Source organism: Gadus morhua, chromosome 10 (genome assembly GCF_902167405.1).
Source record: "Gadus morhua chromosome 10, gadMor3.0, whole genome shotgun sequence".
Lineage (NCBI taxonomy): Eukaryota > Metazoa > Chordata > Actinopteri > Gadiformes > Gadidae > Gadus > Gadus morhua.
In genome coordinates this window covers 26,292,638-26,306,623 of record NC_044057.1, presented here as the reverse complement: position 1 = coordinate 26,306,623, position 13,986 = coordinate 26,292,638, and the positions used below count along the sequence as shown (strand labels likewise).

Here is a 13,986-nt window from a genome sequence, read left to right as displayed (position 1 = left end):
AGCAGCGACACCGCCTACATCACACCGGTCACACCTGTCGCAGACCCACTGGTTATCCGACACTTTAAATACAGCGATCCTCCGTGTTCTAAGAGGCGTCCAGCGGTCTGGGAACACCGGTGCAGGTCAAGCTTGGCTGTGAAATAGCCTCCAGCACACACGCGCGCACATGCACGCGTTTGCGCACATAAACACACGCACGCATGCAAGCACACCTACACACATGTACGCATACAAGCACACAAACGCACGCAAACATACACATGCACACGCACGCATGCACACATACACACACGCACGCACACACGTACGTGTACACACACACACACACACACACACACACACACACACACACACACACACACACACAAACAGACAAGCACGTACGCACACAGCACATGCTTCCCCCATCATCCATCTCGACGCATCGGTCCTCGGATGAGGACTCCCTGATCAGACATTCCCCTCAGGTCGGCGCTGCCGTGTTCCTCTGCCTGTGCGGGAGCGGGAGTGGCCTCCAGGCCCCTGGGAGAGGCATCCCTCAACCACCGGTGCACCGTGTGAGGCGGTGTACTAGGAGCACCGACGACAGTGTTGTTTGGATTCACGGGGATGCATCTTCATGATTCACTTTACTCCGACCTCTGCTGAGGCTGGTCTCTGCACATCCGGCCAGGAATGCCGTTTAATCTCCTTTGTTAAGTCAACATTTAAATAGGACCAGCTCCCTGTCTGTATCCAAATTGCATTGAATACACTTCAGCCTTTCAATGTTGGCTCTACAGTAAAACGTTTGCCAACGGCGTTTGCCAATATTGCATTTGCTTGATGGATAAACATTTCCCGCACATATTTACTAAAGAGAACCCCCTTCAAAGACTTTTCAATGACATTGTCCGGTTTGACCTGCGTGCGACTCTCGGTCTGACCGCTAGAGGGCGCAGTTGGTCTGAAATGAAGCTGATTACGCGTTACATAAACGGTGGTGCTACGTGATGGAGTCAACCACAACTCCCAGGCCCTTTCTACTATTTAGGTTTGACTGGTTTAGACAGCATCTATGGACCATAAAGCCGGCTCCTCAAAATTTTATAAGAACAGAAAAAAAATTAATTTCACTCCGTTTCTTTCTAAGAGGTTTATTCGCTGCACATGGCAACACATAGGCCCAGCCTTTCAAAAATAATATATTCTTGTGTTGTTTTTTCTCTCGGCGTTTAACACATCCCCGACCTAAATATAGACGTACAAAGTGCTACACACGAACAAAAGGCGTACCATAGCATGTCATCTGCATGCTGCGTCGTCATCAGGCTTTGTGTAAGATAAGCTTCAGGAATAAAACACCAAGTAGGCAAAGCAACCACTTCAACCTACATTCAGGTATTTAGGTGGAGGAACAGACTTTTAAAGGCCGCTTTGTGCTAGAAAGATGTCATATTTTTGGAGGGGCGGGTAGCGTGACTGAAGGGGTTACCACTGTGTACTCAAAAGCCATCAGACAGTAACAGGCTTATGCTTTTGCTATGGAGGCTTGTTAGATGCGAAGAGGCAGTGAGAGGGGAGGGCTGCTTTCCACTCCAGCGATTCATCACGAAATTAACTCATCACCTCAACGATTATTTGTCAGAAAATGAACATTTTCCTGTTTTAAATAACCTCGTTCCCCGGATGTATTGTTATGCAACAGACCCCCCCTTCCCCCCCAATAACAAAACATAAAAAAACATATGTAATATTATTGTAAACTGGGACACATCCAGATACGTCCCCACACTCTCCTTAATAAATAATTGGCCCTTAAGTGCAGCGCTCCTCTTCTCCCCTCCTCTCCTCGTTTAGCGCACTCGGGTCCGGTCCGCCTCGGTCCTCCACCGCCCTCCTCCAGGGGGGGTCATCTCCGGAGGTTCAAGTGGAGTGGTGGTGGTGGTGTGCCGGGGGGCCGGGGGGGACGGGGAGGGGTCCAGGTCGGGGACGGGCCCTCCTCTCCTGGAGCCGTCCTCCCCTCCCGGGGCGTCCCCTCGGCCGCCGCCCCCCGCGTGCCCCCCCTCCACCCCTGGGTCCAGCGCCGCCGCGCGGCCGGGGCCAGACGCTCCAGGTTCCTGGCCAGCAGCAGCGGAGAGGGGCGGAGCGTGTTGCGCAGCACATGGAACGTGTACCTGGGGGAGAGCGAGCGCGGCGGAGGAGGACGGCGCCGGGGAAAGTAGGCCAGTGAGAAATATGCGCCACTTTGATGTAATCAGAGTGTTCTGTGTTCTGCTCAGAGCTCTCTCTCTCTCTCTCTCTCTCTCTCTCTCTCTCTCTCTCTCTCTCTCTCTCTCTCTCTCTCTCTCTCTCCCTCTCTCTCTCTCTCTCTCTCTCTCCCTCTCTTTCTCTCTCTCTCTCTCTCTCTCTCTCTCTCTCTCTCTCTCTCTCTCTCTCTCTCTCTCTCTCTCTCTCTCTCTCTCTCTCTCCCTCTCTCTCTCTCTCTCTCCCTCTCTCTCTCTCTCTCTCTCTCTCTCGCTCTCTCTCTCTCTCTCTCTCTCTCTCTCTCTCTCTCTCTCTCTCTCTCTCTCTCTCTCTCTCTCTCTCTCTCTTTTAGGAGGAATCATCTCAACGCCGCCTCGCAAATTCCAAATCTTTAGCAATTAATAATGAATTATATTAATAATCTTTCATAGTAGCTATAGGAGGCAGCCCAGCCCCCCCTAACAGCACAGACACACACACACACACACACACACACACACACACACACACACACACACACACACACACACACACACACACACACACACACACACACAGACATAGACACACACACACACACACACACACACACACACACACACACACACACACACACACACACACACAGACATAGACACACACACACACACACACACACACACACACACACACACACAGACACACACACACACACACACACACACACACACACACAGACACACACACACACACACACACACAGACACACAAACACACACACACACACAGACACAGACACACACACATACACAGACACACACACACACACGTTCCTGATCTCTTCTCCACCACATTGAGGCTCACCCCGGGGGGTACCCCCCAGGGGGGTACACATCCGTAGGGGTGCTGTCATCGTGATTGGTTGACAGAGCGACCGGCGAAGGGGCCTGCCGTGTTTAGGAATGGTTACCTGGGCAACAGCGCCACCACGGTGGTGAGGAGACACACCAGGTAGAACACGGGGTCCCCCATCTGGGCCTGGAGGGTCCAGTAGGGGTTGGCGGGGGGGTTACAGGTCACGCAGAGCGCGTTGTAGGCCAGGATAGAGACGAAGAAGACCCCCACGCTGCCCATCATGACCCCCCAGTGGACCGCCGTCTGAGAGACACACACACACACGCAGCGCAGGGTTCACACACACACCTGGGTGAGGACCGGTCTAAACCTGAGGCCCCGCCCATCCTGAGGACGCTCCTCGGGCTCCATCGTAACCGCTGCTCTTCACTCCGTCCACCTGGAGCAGAGCAGCAGTATTGATGTAGCATACCCTCACAGCATAATCGCCGAGTCATAGTTTGGTCATGTTGTGATATCTAACCTAACTGTACTCTCCTAACCCTGCTGATTCACCACGCCTCATTGGCTATATGCTAAGCCAATTGGAGGGCTTCCTCATCCATAATCACTATCTGGCCAAGTCATCTATTTGTCTCTGGCATTTTTGATGCTAAATACAGGATGAACATTAAAATATAACTTTAACTTTTACAAAATTTAGTTTAGTTTCAATAATATTGATCCTTTTGCATTATTCTTTCGATAGGAGTATCATCAGAATGTTTTAAATGATGCCAGGCAGCGTTTGATGAATGATGTAAAATGGCGCCTCTCACCCAGGCTTTGATCTCGATGGACAGATGCAGTAGGATGGTGAACAGGGACACCGTGTTCAACGGGGTTCCAAAGGTGAACACGTCAACGTCTGAACCCCGGTAAGTCTAAGAGAACAGATGACCTTACAAACAATCGTTAACTGAAACAACCGGGCGCCCAATTCAGGACGCCAGTTGGTTGATACGCTCATTTCATTGGGATTGTTTAATAACAAAACCAGTGGATAAAACAAATGTTCTTACCAAGTATGGGATGAAGAAGCACACTAGACTTTGATAAAAGGCGTCCAGAATGGCTACCCAGAAGATGGAGGACTTGTATTCCTACACACACACACACAAACACACACACACACACACACACATGCACACACCCACACACGCGTGTGTCCACACACACACACACACACACACACACACACACACACACACACACACACACACACACACACACACACACACACACACACACACACAATAAAAACAAAATCATTGCCACATGTGAAAAAAAAGCATAATTGGTATGTCTCACTATTTAAACAATCCCTATATTCTTAAACATGACATGTGAACCAAACAAGTTAGGCACTGACCCCCTGCCCCAGCCGGTACAGCTCCGGTAGGCCCATCAGCGTCTCTGCGGAGACGTCCCGGTCCATTATGCCAAACATTATGGGGGGAACAGAGGTGTAGAAGAGGTTGAAGAAGATCACCAGCCAGATGTCGATCACGGTGGTGCCGCTGAAGCCGCAGTAGAACTGGTACCAGAACAGGAGGTTCACGTAGGCCTGAGATAAAAGTGGTGAAACAAGTACGAGTAAAATCGCACAGCACAAAATAAGATACTGATAATAAAAAAATAATAAAAACGATTATGCAGCACAATTAAAACAACCCAGATCAAGAGTCACACGCGTTGGTGCGAACGCTGAACACTCACCACGTTCTTGTAGAAGAAGTAGACGATCATGTGGGCCAGCCGGCTGTGGCACCAATGGCCGTGCACCAGCACCAGCTTCCGGAGGTGTTTGAACCGGCATATGGCGAAGTCGCTGGCCATCACAGCCTGAGGGAGTCAACCACGCGGTCACCTTTCCCCCCTGCCTCATGTTCCACCAGGTCAGTATTCACACGGCGAGAGGTTGCCTGACAACATCTTAAAGAAGTGGAGAAACGGAGACGCTCACCTGCATGCCCTCCTGGCCTGAGATGCCGATTCCCACATCGGCCGCTTGGATCATGTTGACGTCATTCGCCCCGTCCCCTGAAGGGGGCGAGTGTGAACACGGAGCACGGTATGAAACGGCCCACACATGGCCCACACACGCATGCACTTACCCGCCAGCACGCATCGATGCACACACACACAAGGACACACTGAAACACAGGCGCCTCGCACACCAACATACGTGTTTCCGTGTTTCACAAATGAGTCACTGCCGCCGGCGGGGCGTTCTCACCTACGGCGAGGGTCATGACCTTGAGCTTGTCCCGGATGACCTTGACGACGGCGCTCTTCTGCACGGGCGTGACCCGGCAGCAGAGCACGGAGCGGCAGCGGCGGGCCAGCTCCACGAAGCGCTCCTGCAGGTCCGACTCCAGGGCCATGGCCAGGGTGCGGCCGTCGATCACCATGGCGACGGTGGGGTCGGTGACGGCGCCGTCCGGGCCCGGCGGGTAGCGCCGGACCGCCTCCAGGGTGCAGTCCAACATGGACGCGCACTGGCGCTGGGAGGGGGGGACGAGGGGTTGTTAACGGGGGCTCTCCGGCGCTCTCGACGGGTGGGGCGAGGGGAGCTCCCGTGGTACCGGGCTTCCCCACTAGGGGACCACCTCCTCACGGCCGTCTGTGCAGGTCGGAGAGACCGCCATTTGATTGGTTGAACTGAGCTCAAAGCTATCACATGTAGAGGGGGACTAAAACTTAAACTGTGGGGAATAGATCATTCTATAAGCTGTGACAATTAAACCATTAGCAGATTTGATGTATCGCCATTGAGTCCGAATACGAAGCCATCCTATCCTCTACCGAACACGAGTGTCTGATGAATGAACAGGAATGAATTCAGGCTTTACAACGACTTCTCCTCTTTAACCTCGAGGACCAGACATCACAACACATATTTACGCTAGCATTTCTACTGTCACAACGGGGAGCCCGGTTGGTGTGTTATTTAGGGCAGCGCACCTGGACTGGAAGTCCCCCACGGGTCGTCAGCCGGGCGGTGTTCGGATAAAAAAAATTGATTAAAAACGAACCCCCTCCTTCCTTTCAGAGAGGGAGTGGGCCCTCTGAGGAGTCTGAACGCGATACCTCAGCACAGCCTGGGTTGCGTATATTGGACCTTTCATTTGATTTGAAAGCACTCGATATTATTCCGGGAGTAACTCACTCCATCCATCACGGATGTCTGGTCCCACTTGAGTGGATTGAGGCCGCCCCAGGGTTCCCAGCGCACAGTGCCTCCGTAAAAGGAGCCAAAGCGCTGAGTGGTCATTCTTGGCCGATTGGAGACCGGGGGGCTGATTGGAGGGAGCAGGCTGCTTTCAGAAGGCCTTTTCCTGCCCTGCGTGCCTCCAGATCTTTAATGACCACGGAGAACTAGAACCCCGGTGTCACACGACCTTCCCCCAGGAGACAGGACCTTAAAGGGTTGACCTTTGGGGGCTGGGATGGGATTTGAAGCCTGGGCCACTTAAGTCAAAAGGGAGACAGTTGAACGGTCGAATGTGTCCAGAACCTGGAGATGACATGAGCCCGAGGAGACACGGCTAATTGGGATGGATGGATACGAATAGATATGCGTTCACTTTTGACGACCATCTACCTGGGTGTTGAAGGCACCATTAAATAAACGCAGTCATTATTTTTTGCATGCACTTAAAATCCCAACGCAACTGAACAGCGTAAACAACGGACACCGTTTATTTTGGGATTCACGGTGAGCCACCACGCAGGACGTATCCGACCCAGGCCGGGCACACAGCCAATAGGACACACAGGAGCACGTTCCCTCACCTTGTCCTTGGAGCTCATGTTAATGACCATGTCTCCCTCATCCAGCAGCCTGCAGGCGTAGGCGATGTTGACAGCTGTCTCCGGCTTGTCCCCGGTCAGGACCCACACCTGGATGCCCGCCTCCCTCAGAGCCTCGATGGTGTCAGGCACGCTGTCCTGCAGGCGGTCCACAATGCCCGTGGCCCCTGGAACCCAACACACACAAGGACCGTGGCTGTTGAGAACGCCCGGAATACAAAGCTGGAGTGTGTCACTCTTTGCTGCGCGGTGTGCATGTCAAGCGGACACACTCGTGCATGTTTGGCGCCGAGGGGAGTTACCCAGGAGGCTGAGGTCTCTCTCCAGGTGGACGGCGCTGTCCCTGACCTGCGCCCCTCGGTTGTCCATGGCAGCCAGGGCGGTCTGCCTGAGCGTCGACCACTCGCTGTACTCTCTCTCGCTCACCGTCTGGACGGCAGGGGAGGCCCGGTCAAACCCAGCGGTCCAAACCATATTGTAGTGCATTCAATTCAATTCAATTGTATTTGTATAGCCCTTAATAACAGGTTCAGACTTAAAGGGCTTCACAGTCAATGCATTTATGTCACCCCCCTGACCCTAGCCCCCCAGAGGTCAAGGAAGAACTTAATTAGTGAGGAAAGAACCTTGAGAAGGAACGCAGAGTGGGGGATCCCTCCTTCTAAGGATGCTCAGGAGTGCAACGGGGGCCATAATTGACATACATACAGGCAACATCTTTTAATGGGTGATGAGTAGAAACATGGCGGTAGTTGACTCACCTTTCTGGTGAAGCACAGGGTCCGAAGCCCCTCCTTGGCGTACTGGTCGAGGTGTTTCTGGCAGTTTGCTGCGACGCTCCTCTGGTCGTCGTTAAGCTGCTCTGGAAGACGTACCACATCATACGCAAGGTTTCAAATACGCCCGTGATAAGATGGAGCGCTAAGCCACCAAACGCCGTCTCACAAGCCCTCGAGAGCCCATCACCCTTCACCATTAACCCTGAGAGACACAGAGCTTCAGCCCGCAGAACCAAGATCTCCCATCCCTGCGTGTCCAGCAGTACCTGCGCAGGGCGAGCCCAGCAGCTCCATGAGGGTGTAGTCCGCTCCCTTGGTGTAGAGCACCATCTCCCCGGTGACGGGATAGCGCACCAGCACCGACATGCGCTTCCGGTGGGCGTCGAATGACAAGGTGTCCAGCACCTCCAGCTCCAGCCTCTCCCCGTGGGGGAGCCTCACGGCGACGCTGGCGGGGCCGCGGGCCAGCAGGGTGAACCCGTACGCCTTGGCCGTGTACACCAGCGCCGCCTCGTCCGGACTCTCCGCCTCAAACAGGACCTCGTCCGAGTCCACCACCAGCCGGCAGCTCCTCAGCGCGTCCATGTCCCCGGCACGGCCTGACGCCCGGCCGCGCTCCTCCTCCTCGTCCACCTCCTCCTCCTCCTCCTCCTCTGGGGCCAGGACCTGGGAGTCCGGGCTGGCCCCCCGGGTCAGGGGCTTCCAGGAGGCCAGGCTCCGGCGCAGAGAGCCCACCTTCTGGGCCAGGCTGGACAGGGCGTACGACGGGCCGGTGGAGACGGAGCCGCTGGAAAGTTGGCTCAACTTTGAGAGTTGGAAAGATGATACCAATGTTTATACGTTAATACCCGAGTTGTCCTCCCTCACACTCGCTCTTTAATACCTCGAATCGGAGCCTGTGAGGTCAATTTGGAATTGCGGTGCAGAGATAAGACATAATTGCCTAAAAGAGAAGCGGTATGGGCCTATAGGCGAAGTCTGCCATCCCCCGGGCAGGCCCCCGTCCATCCACAAGGAGACGCTTTAATTCACTGCGTGTGTTTTAACCTAAAATTAGAAACTCAAGCTGGAGTACGCTGTTCCAGAACGGCACAGCGGAGAACAACGAGTAATCACATTAGAAAGGGCGACCCCCCAGGTTCCCCTTGCGACTCCGCCGTCTCTCTGTGGTTCATTTAGCAACGACACAACGCCGTCTCAACCGGGGCTGCACAGAGCTATTACAGGCATTAGCGCTGACCACTGGTGAGAGGGACGACGGCTGGGCCGCGGGTTCTATGACGGGCCTGTGTGTGTTCCCCTCAAGGAGAACGCACACCGCTCGGTGACGGCTGTAGGTACTGCGGCCAGGCGTCGCGGCAGCAGACACATATTTGATCAACGTTGGTGACGATAGATCAGCAAACAGAAGCCAGGGACTCAATACAGGAGCTGAACAAAGTGTGGTGCCTGGGTCTGATGTTTACAGTTAAAGGATCGGGGATGACAAACTGACAGCAAGGATGACAGAGGGGAAGGGGGCGGAAGAAAGCGGATAAACAAGTCAACACAGATACACAAACATGGCCTGGGCTATGAATATTCAGGACAGGATTCAGGAGTAGGGTGCTGTTCGAGTGTCTCTCTCTCTCTCTCTCTCTCTCTCTCTCTCTCTCTCTCTCTCTCTCTCTCTCTCTCTCTCTCTCTCTCTCTCTCTCTCTCTCTCTCTCATGCATACACACACAAACCAATACACACACACACACACACACACACACACACACACACACACACACACACACACACACACACACACACACACACACACACAGACCAACACACACACACACACACACACACACACACACACACACACTACAGCCTGTGTTTCTGAACAGAAGCGCTCACCCTCTCTCTCTGTGCTGTTGCCGTGGAAACCACCACCGTGTTGCAGATGGCGAGAGCCAGAAAAAAGTCCAGGTAGGGATCTACCTCTCGTCCTCCGCCGCTGAAGTCTATCTTCACGATCTGCTGAAGCAGCGCCTTGTCTGGTACCACTTCCTTTTCCTGTTGATTTAGGGGATCAATCACTTGGTTAATTAATAGCTTCACTCATGCATATGCGCCCGCCCGCCCGCATAGCAATCACTGGGTGTTTATTGTGTTCATTCTGCACATAACACAGAGACAGAGAATATAGGAGCAGAAGGAGGGAGGGAGGGATGGGTGAGAGGAAGGCAGGAAGTAAAGAAGGGAGGAAGGAAGGAAAGAAGGCAAGGAAGGAAGGAAGGAAGGAAGGAAAGAAAGAAAGGAAGAGAGGAAGCAAGGGAGGAACGAAGGAAATGAAAAAAGTCAAGGGAGGAAGGAAGGGAGGGAGGAAGGAAGGAAAGAAGGAAGAAAGGAAGGAAAGAAGGCAGGAAGAATGGAAAGGAAGCAATGATTATCCATTTAATGCATGCTAGTATACCATGTTATATGTAAAATGTAATATGCATGTAATATGTATTATGTAATATGTATGTAATATGTAATATGTATTATGTAATATGTAATGTGTAATATGTAATATGTAATATGTAATATGTATGTAACACATGATGACTGTGGTAGAATCAAAGGCCGTGAACCAGGCAGGTTCAGGGCGCTCCCCGCGCCGGGCCCCGACCGGAGAGAGGAGAACCAGAGGGCTGGAGCCACGGACCCTGATCTGCTGCCTCAGCAGCTCCTCTGTGACGGCCACCGGCCGCTGAGCTCCCCCCGGGGCTACAACAGAGCTGGACGCCACCGGTACTGTATACGGAAACCATGATGACTCATCCATAGCACACGTTTACAGTCCAGCCATGTCAGTAGTCCGTGGCTAACGCTGCACAGCGCGACCATATGGTCCCAGGGGGCGCCGCGGGCCGGCCCGTCCCGACACCTGGCGGCCACCTGGGACGGGAGCAGAACCTGCGTCTGTTCTTAGTCCTCCTCGTCAGCTCAGGGGGAGTCGGGCCGGCAACCGTTTCAGAGGAAAATATCATCATCAAGTTTAATCGTATTGAATCATATTATTTATATCGTATTTGTCGTTGCCCTTTTTTGGTTTATTCAGTCCTACCCTATTACGTATGTATTTAGGAAATCATTTTCTCAAGGTTGAGGCCCACCATGCTGTCTCTTTCAACATGCACGTGGTATGTTTAACCTGCTGACGTGTGCATCACATTACGACGCCGCGACCTCGAGTTACCTGAGAGCTCTGAAACGGTTCTCATGGCAGCGCCTCCCAGTCAGCTGACCACCCCTCACTTCCTGTTGACTCTCCCATCTGACACCTCGTCCCCACTGGGCATTCCCTGTGCCCTTGCTGCCGAGCCCCCTACCCTATCATGTCAGGTGGTACAAACAGACCAGACACATCCCCCCCCCCCCCCCAAACCCCTGGAGCCCTGGAACCAGAACCTCAGTGTTCGCCCCCAGGGCCGGAGAGGTGGTCTCACCAGCGGGCTGCTGAAGGCCACGTCCCCGTGGGCGGATCTCGCTGCCTTGCTCCTGGGCGGGGCGGCATGGGAGCGCTGGCCTGCCCCCGATCCGCTCTCCTCCTCCTCCTCTTCCTCCCCCCCCGCCAGGGTCCACCCGGGCGGTCTGCGGCGGCGGGGCCTCTGGTCAAAGACCACCTCCTGGTCCGGATCCGGCTCGTCGACCACTGCCAGGCGGATGGCTGCAGAGCACACCCCACCCACACCCTGTTCATGAGCTCATCGCTGGCGCAGGGCCTGCGTTGACGTGCCGTGTTTCCATCCAGACACTCAAAGTGCTTTACAATTATTGCCTAACATTCACACATTTACACACCGACGGCAGAGTCGACCACGCAAGGCCACGGCCAGCTCGTCGGGAGCAGGGAGGGGGAGGTGTCTTGCTCAGGGACACCTCGAATCTCACTGGGTATCGAACCAGCAACCTTTCAGTTGCCAGTCGACCCGCTCTACATCGACCTGTCAGTACTTAAGGTGAACCCTGAGCTACTATTGTGTCACTCAGTCAAAGCTCTTATCAGAAGTGTGTCTGTATAGAAACATCCACTGATGAACAGGTAGATGTTAGGCATCTTGCGCAAGGGCAACTACTAGGTAGGTATCAAACCCAGGACCTTCCCCCTCGGGTCGGGCCCCTCACCCAGGAGGCCCCACGCTGAGGTGGAGGGAGGCAGCGAGGCGTACCATCCCCCGGGCGCGACACCCTGCAGCTCACCGTTCTCCTTGTGGGGGTACTCCGTGCCCATGACGGAGCAGCGGCTGAACACCATCTTGTTCTCCGTCAGCGTGCCCGTCTTGTCGGAGAAGACGTACTGGATCTGGCCCAGGTCCTCGGTGATGTTCAGCGCCCTGCACTGCACGCGGCGGTCCCACTCAGCGTCGTAGAGGTCCACGTCGTTGGTGATGAAGAACACCTGGGCCATCTTCACCAGCTCGATGGACACGTACAGCGAGATGGGGATCAGAATCTGGGGAGGGGGGGGGGACAGGGCAGAGAGGAGGGTCACTGGTGATGGGGCAACTTGCACCGTCAGAACCTGATGGGAGGGCTCTGATGTCGATGGGGGGCGACTCGCTCAAGAAACGCCCCCTGAAACAAAAAGGTGCGGCGTTTACTATTCAAACACATGAACACGCGTGTGCTTGTGTGTGTGGATCTGTATGTACGGCATGCCCCGCCATGCTTCCACACATACAGATTCACACAGATCTCTGGGATAGCACGCACACACACACACACACACACACACTCACTCCTGAGGAGAGAGCCACCTCTACCTGGAGCAGGATGATCATGGTGAAGAACATGTAGAAGGCGGAGAGGGATGGGGCGTCCAGAGACCCCTGGGGGTCGGGGACCAGGTAGGGGGGGGTTCCGGGCAGCGAGCGGCGCCACATGAAGTGACCTGTACGCAGAAGGACGGGGAATTAATCACGCCGCCTGTCTGAGAGAGACGCAGCTATTTTTGGCGCCCTTCCCCCCAGCCCCCCACCCACAGTTTTTCTCCCTCTTTTCCCCCCTCGCCTTTTTGGGGTTGCGACTAAGTGACCGACCGGACGATATCTCTAAATTACATCCACGAGGAATCCATCCGTCCATCCCCGGCTCAGACCCCGGTCAGCCCTTGGACAAGGTAGTGATTTTATGCTAATCCGGATGATCCATGGCCTACCCACGGCGCCGACCAGACACATGGAGAAGAGGAGCGCCACGCAGCAGAGGACGTCGCGGTTCAGCGCCCGCTCCAGCTTGCTGCGCTTGTAGCGCGGCCGGTTGATGTTCAGCATGGACTTGCTCTCACGGCCTGGCAGGTCGGACCGGGAGGAAGGAAGGCCGCAGGGGTTAGGATCACACCCACAGCCTAGCATACCTCAGCCACCAATCAAAACACATCTTCCACAGAAGAGGAAATCCGCCTCTTCTGAAATCACAAGTGGGCGTGTCCACCTAGATGTGTGACGGGTAGATGAGCAACGTTTGCTACAGTCCACTGTATGCTGGTAGACTGATCAATCCCACACACAACTAGGTGGACACGCCCAGTTGTGATGTCAGAAGAGGCAGATTTCCAAAACGTCTTGTAATGGCTAATCACCCTCACACCTGGTGGTATAATATGTCACCTTTAACACATCGTTAGGGGTTACACTGTGAGGGACAGAGGGGGAGGGGGGGGACACACACCTGCGTACACCACGAAGCCCAACACCTGGTCGGTGTTCCGGACCGTGCAGCCCCTCAACAGCAGGCTCTCAATACCAACGCCCACCCTCACCTTATCAGGCCTCTCCCTGTAGGGGGGAGGAGGAGGAGGAGGAGAGGGAGGAGGAGGGGGAGGAGGAGGAGGAGGAGGAGGAGGAGGAGGAGGAGGGGGAGGAGGAGGAAGAGGAGGAGAGGGGGAGGAGAGGAGAAGAAGAAGAAGAAGAAGAAGAAGAAGAAGAAGAAGAAGAAGAAGAAGAAGAAGAAGAAGAAGAAGAAGAAGAAGAAGAAGAAGAAGAAGAAGAAGAAGAAGAAGAAGAAGAAGAAGAAGAAGATGAAAAAGAAGAAGAAGAAGAAGGAGAAGAAATAGAATAAGATAAAAGAAGAAGAGGAGGAGAAGGAGAAGAAGAAGAAGAAGGAGAGAAAGAAGAGGATGAACAGAACCCCCTTCCCAGTCTTAATGTTATTGTTCAGTAAGGGATTCTCGGTAAGGGTACTATAGGAAGGGAGTGAAGGTGGGGCATCCAAGCATTGATTTCAGCTCCATTACCACCGAGCAATGATAGGTGGTCGTTGGCATCAGAAT

At 54.0% G+C, this 13,986-nt stretch overlaps 1 protein-coding gene across 1 annotated transcript in view; it reads right to left on the bottom strand.

Moving 5' to 3' along the window:
- Positions 1-1,129: 1,129 nt before the first annotated feature.
- atp10b (ATPase phospholipid transporting 10B) overlaps positions 1,130-13,986 on the bottom strand; it is a 13,972-nt gene continuing 1,115 nt past the window's right edge. Inside the window, exons 3-20 of the mRNA XM_030369171.1 lie at positions 13,386-13,492; positions 12,874-13,005; positions 12,479-12,606; positions 11,916-12,168; positions 11,162-11,382; positions 9,585-9,743; positions 7,964-8,501; positions 7,680-7,780; positions 7,221-7,347; positions 6,901-7,085; positions 5,342-5,609; positions 5,069-5,145; positions 4,822-4,947; positions 4,475-4,669; positions 4,125-4,205; positions 3,882-3,986; positions 3,179-3,366; positions 1,130-2,159 (exon numbers count right to left, since the gene is read on the bottom strand). Of these exons, the coding sequence (XP_030225031.1) occupies positions 1,895-2,159; positions 3,179-3,366; positions 3,882-3,986; positions 4,125-4,205; positions 4,475-4,669; positions 4,822-4,947; positions 5,069-5,145; positions 5,342-5,609; positions 6,901-7,085; positions 7,221-7,347; positions 7,680-7,780; positions 7,964-8,501; positions 9,585-9,743; positions 11,162-11,382; positions 11,916-12,168; positions 12,479-12,606; positions 12,874-13,005; positions 13,386-13,492 (3,256 nt within the window). The 3' untranslated portion in view covers positions 1,130-1,894. The remainder of the gene's footprint in view (positions 2,160-3,178; positions 3,367-3,881; positions 3,987-4,124; positions 4,206-4,474; positions 4,670-4,821; positions 4,948-5,068; positions 5,146-5,341; positions 5,610-6,900; positions 7,086-7,220; positions 7,348-7,679; positions 7,781-7,963; positions 8,502-9,584; positions 9,744-11,161; positions 11,383-11,915; positions 12,169-12,478; positions 12,607-12,873; positions 13,006-13,385; positions 13,493-13,986) is intronic.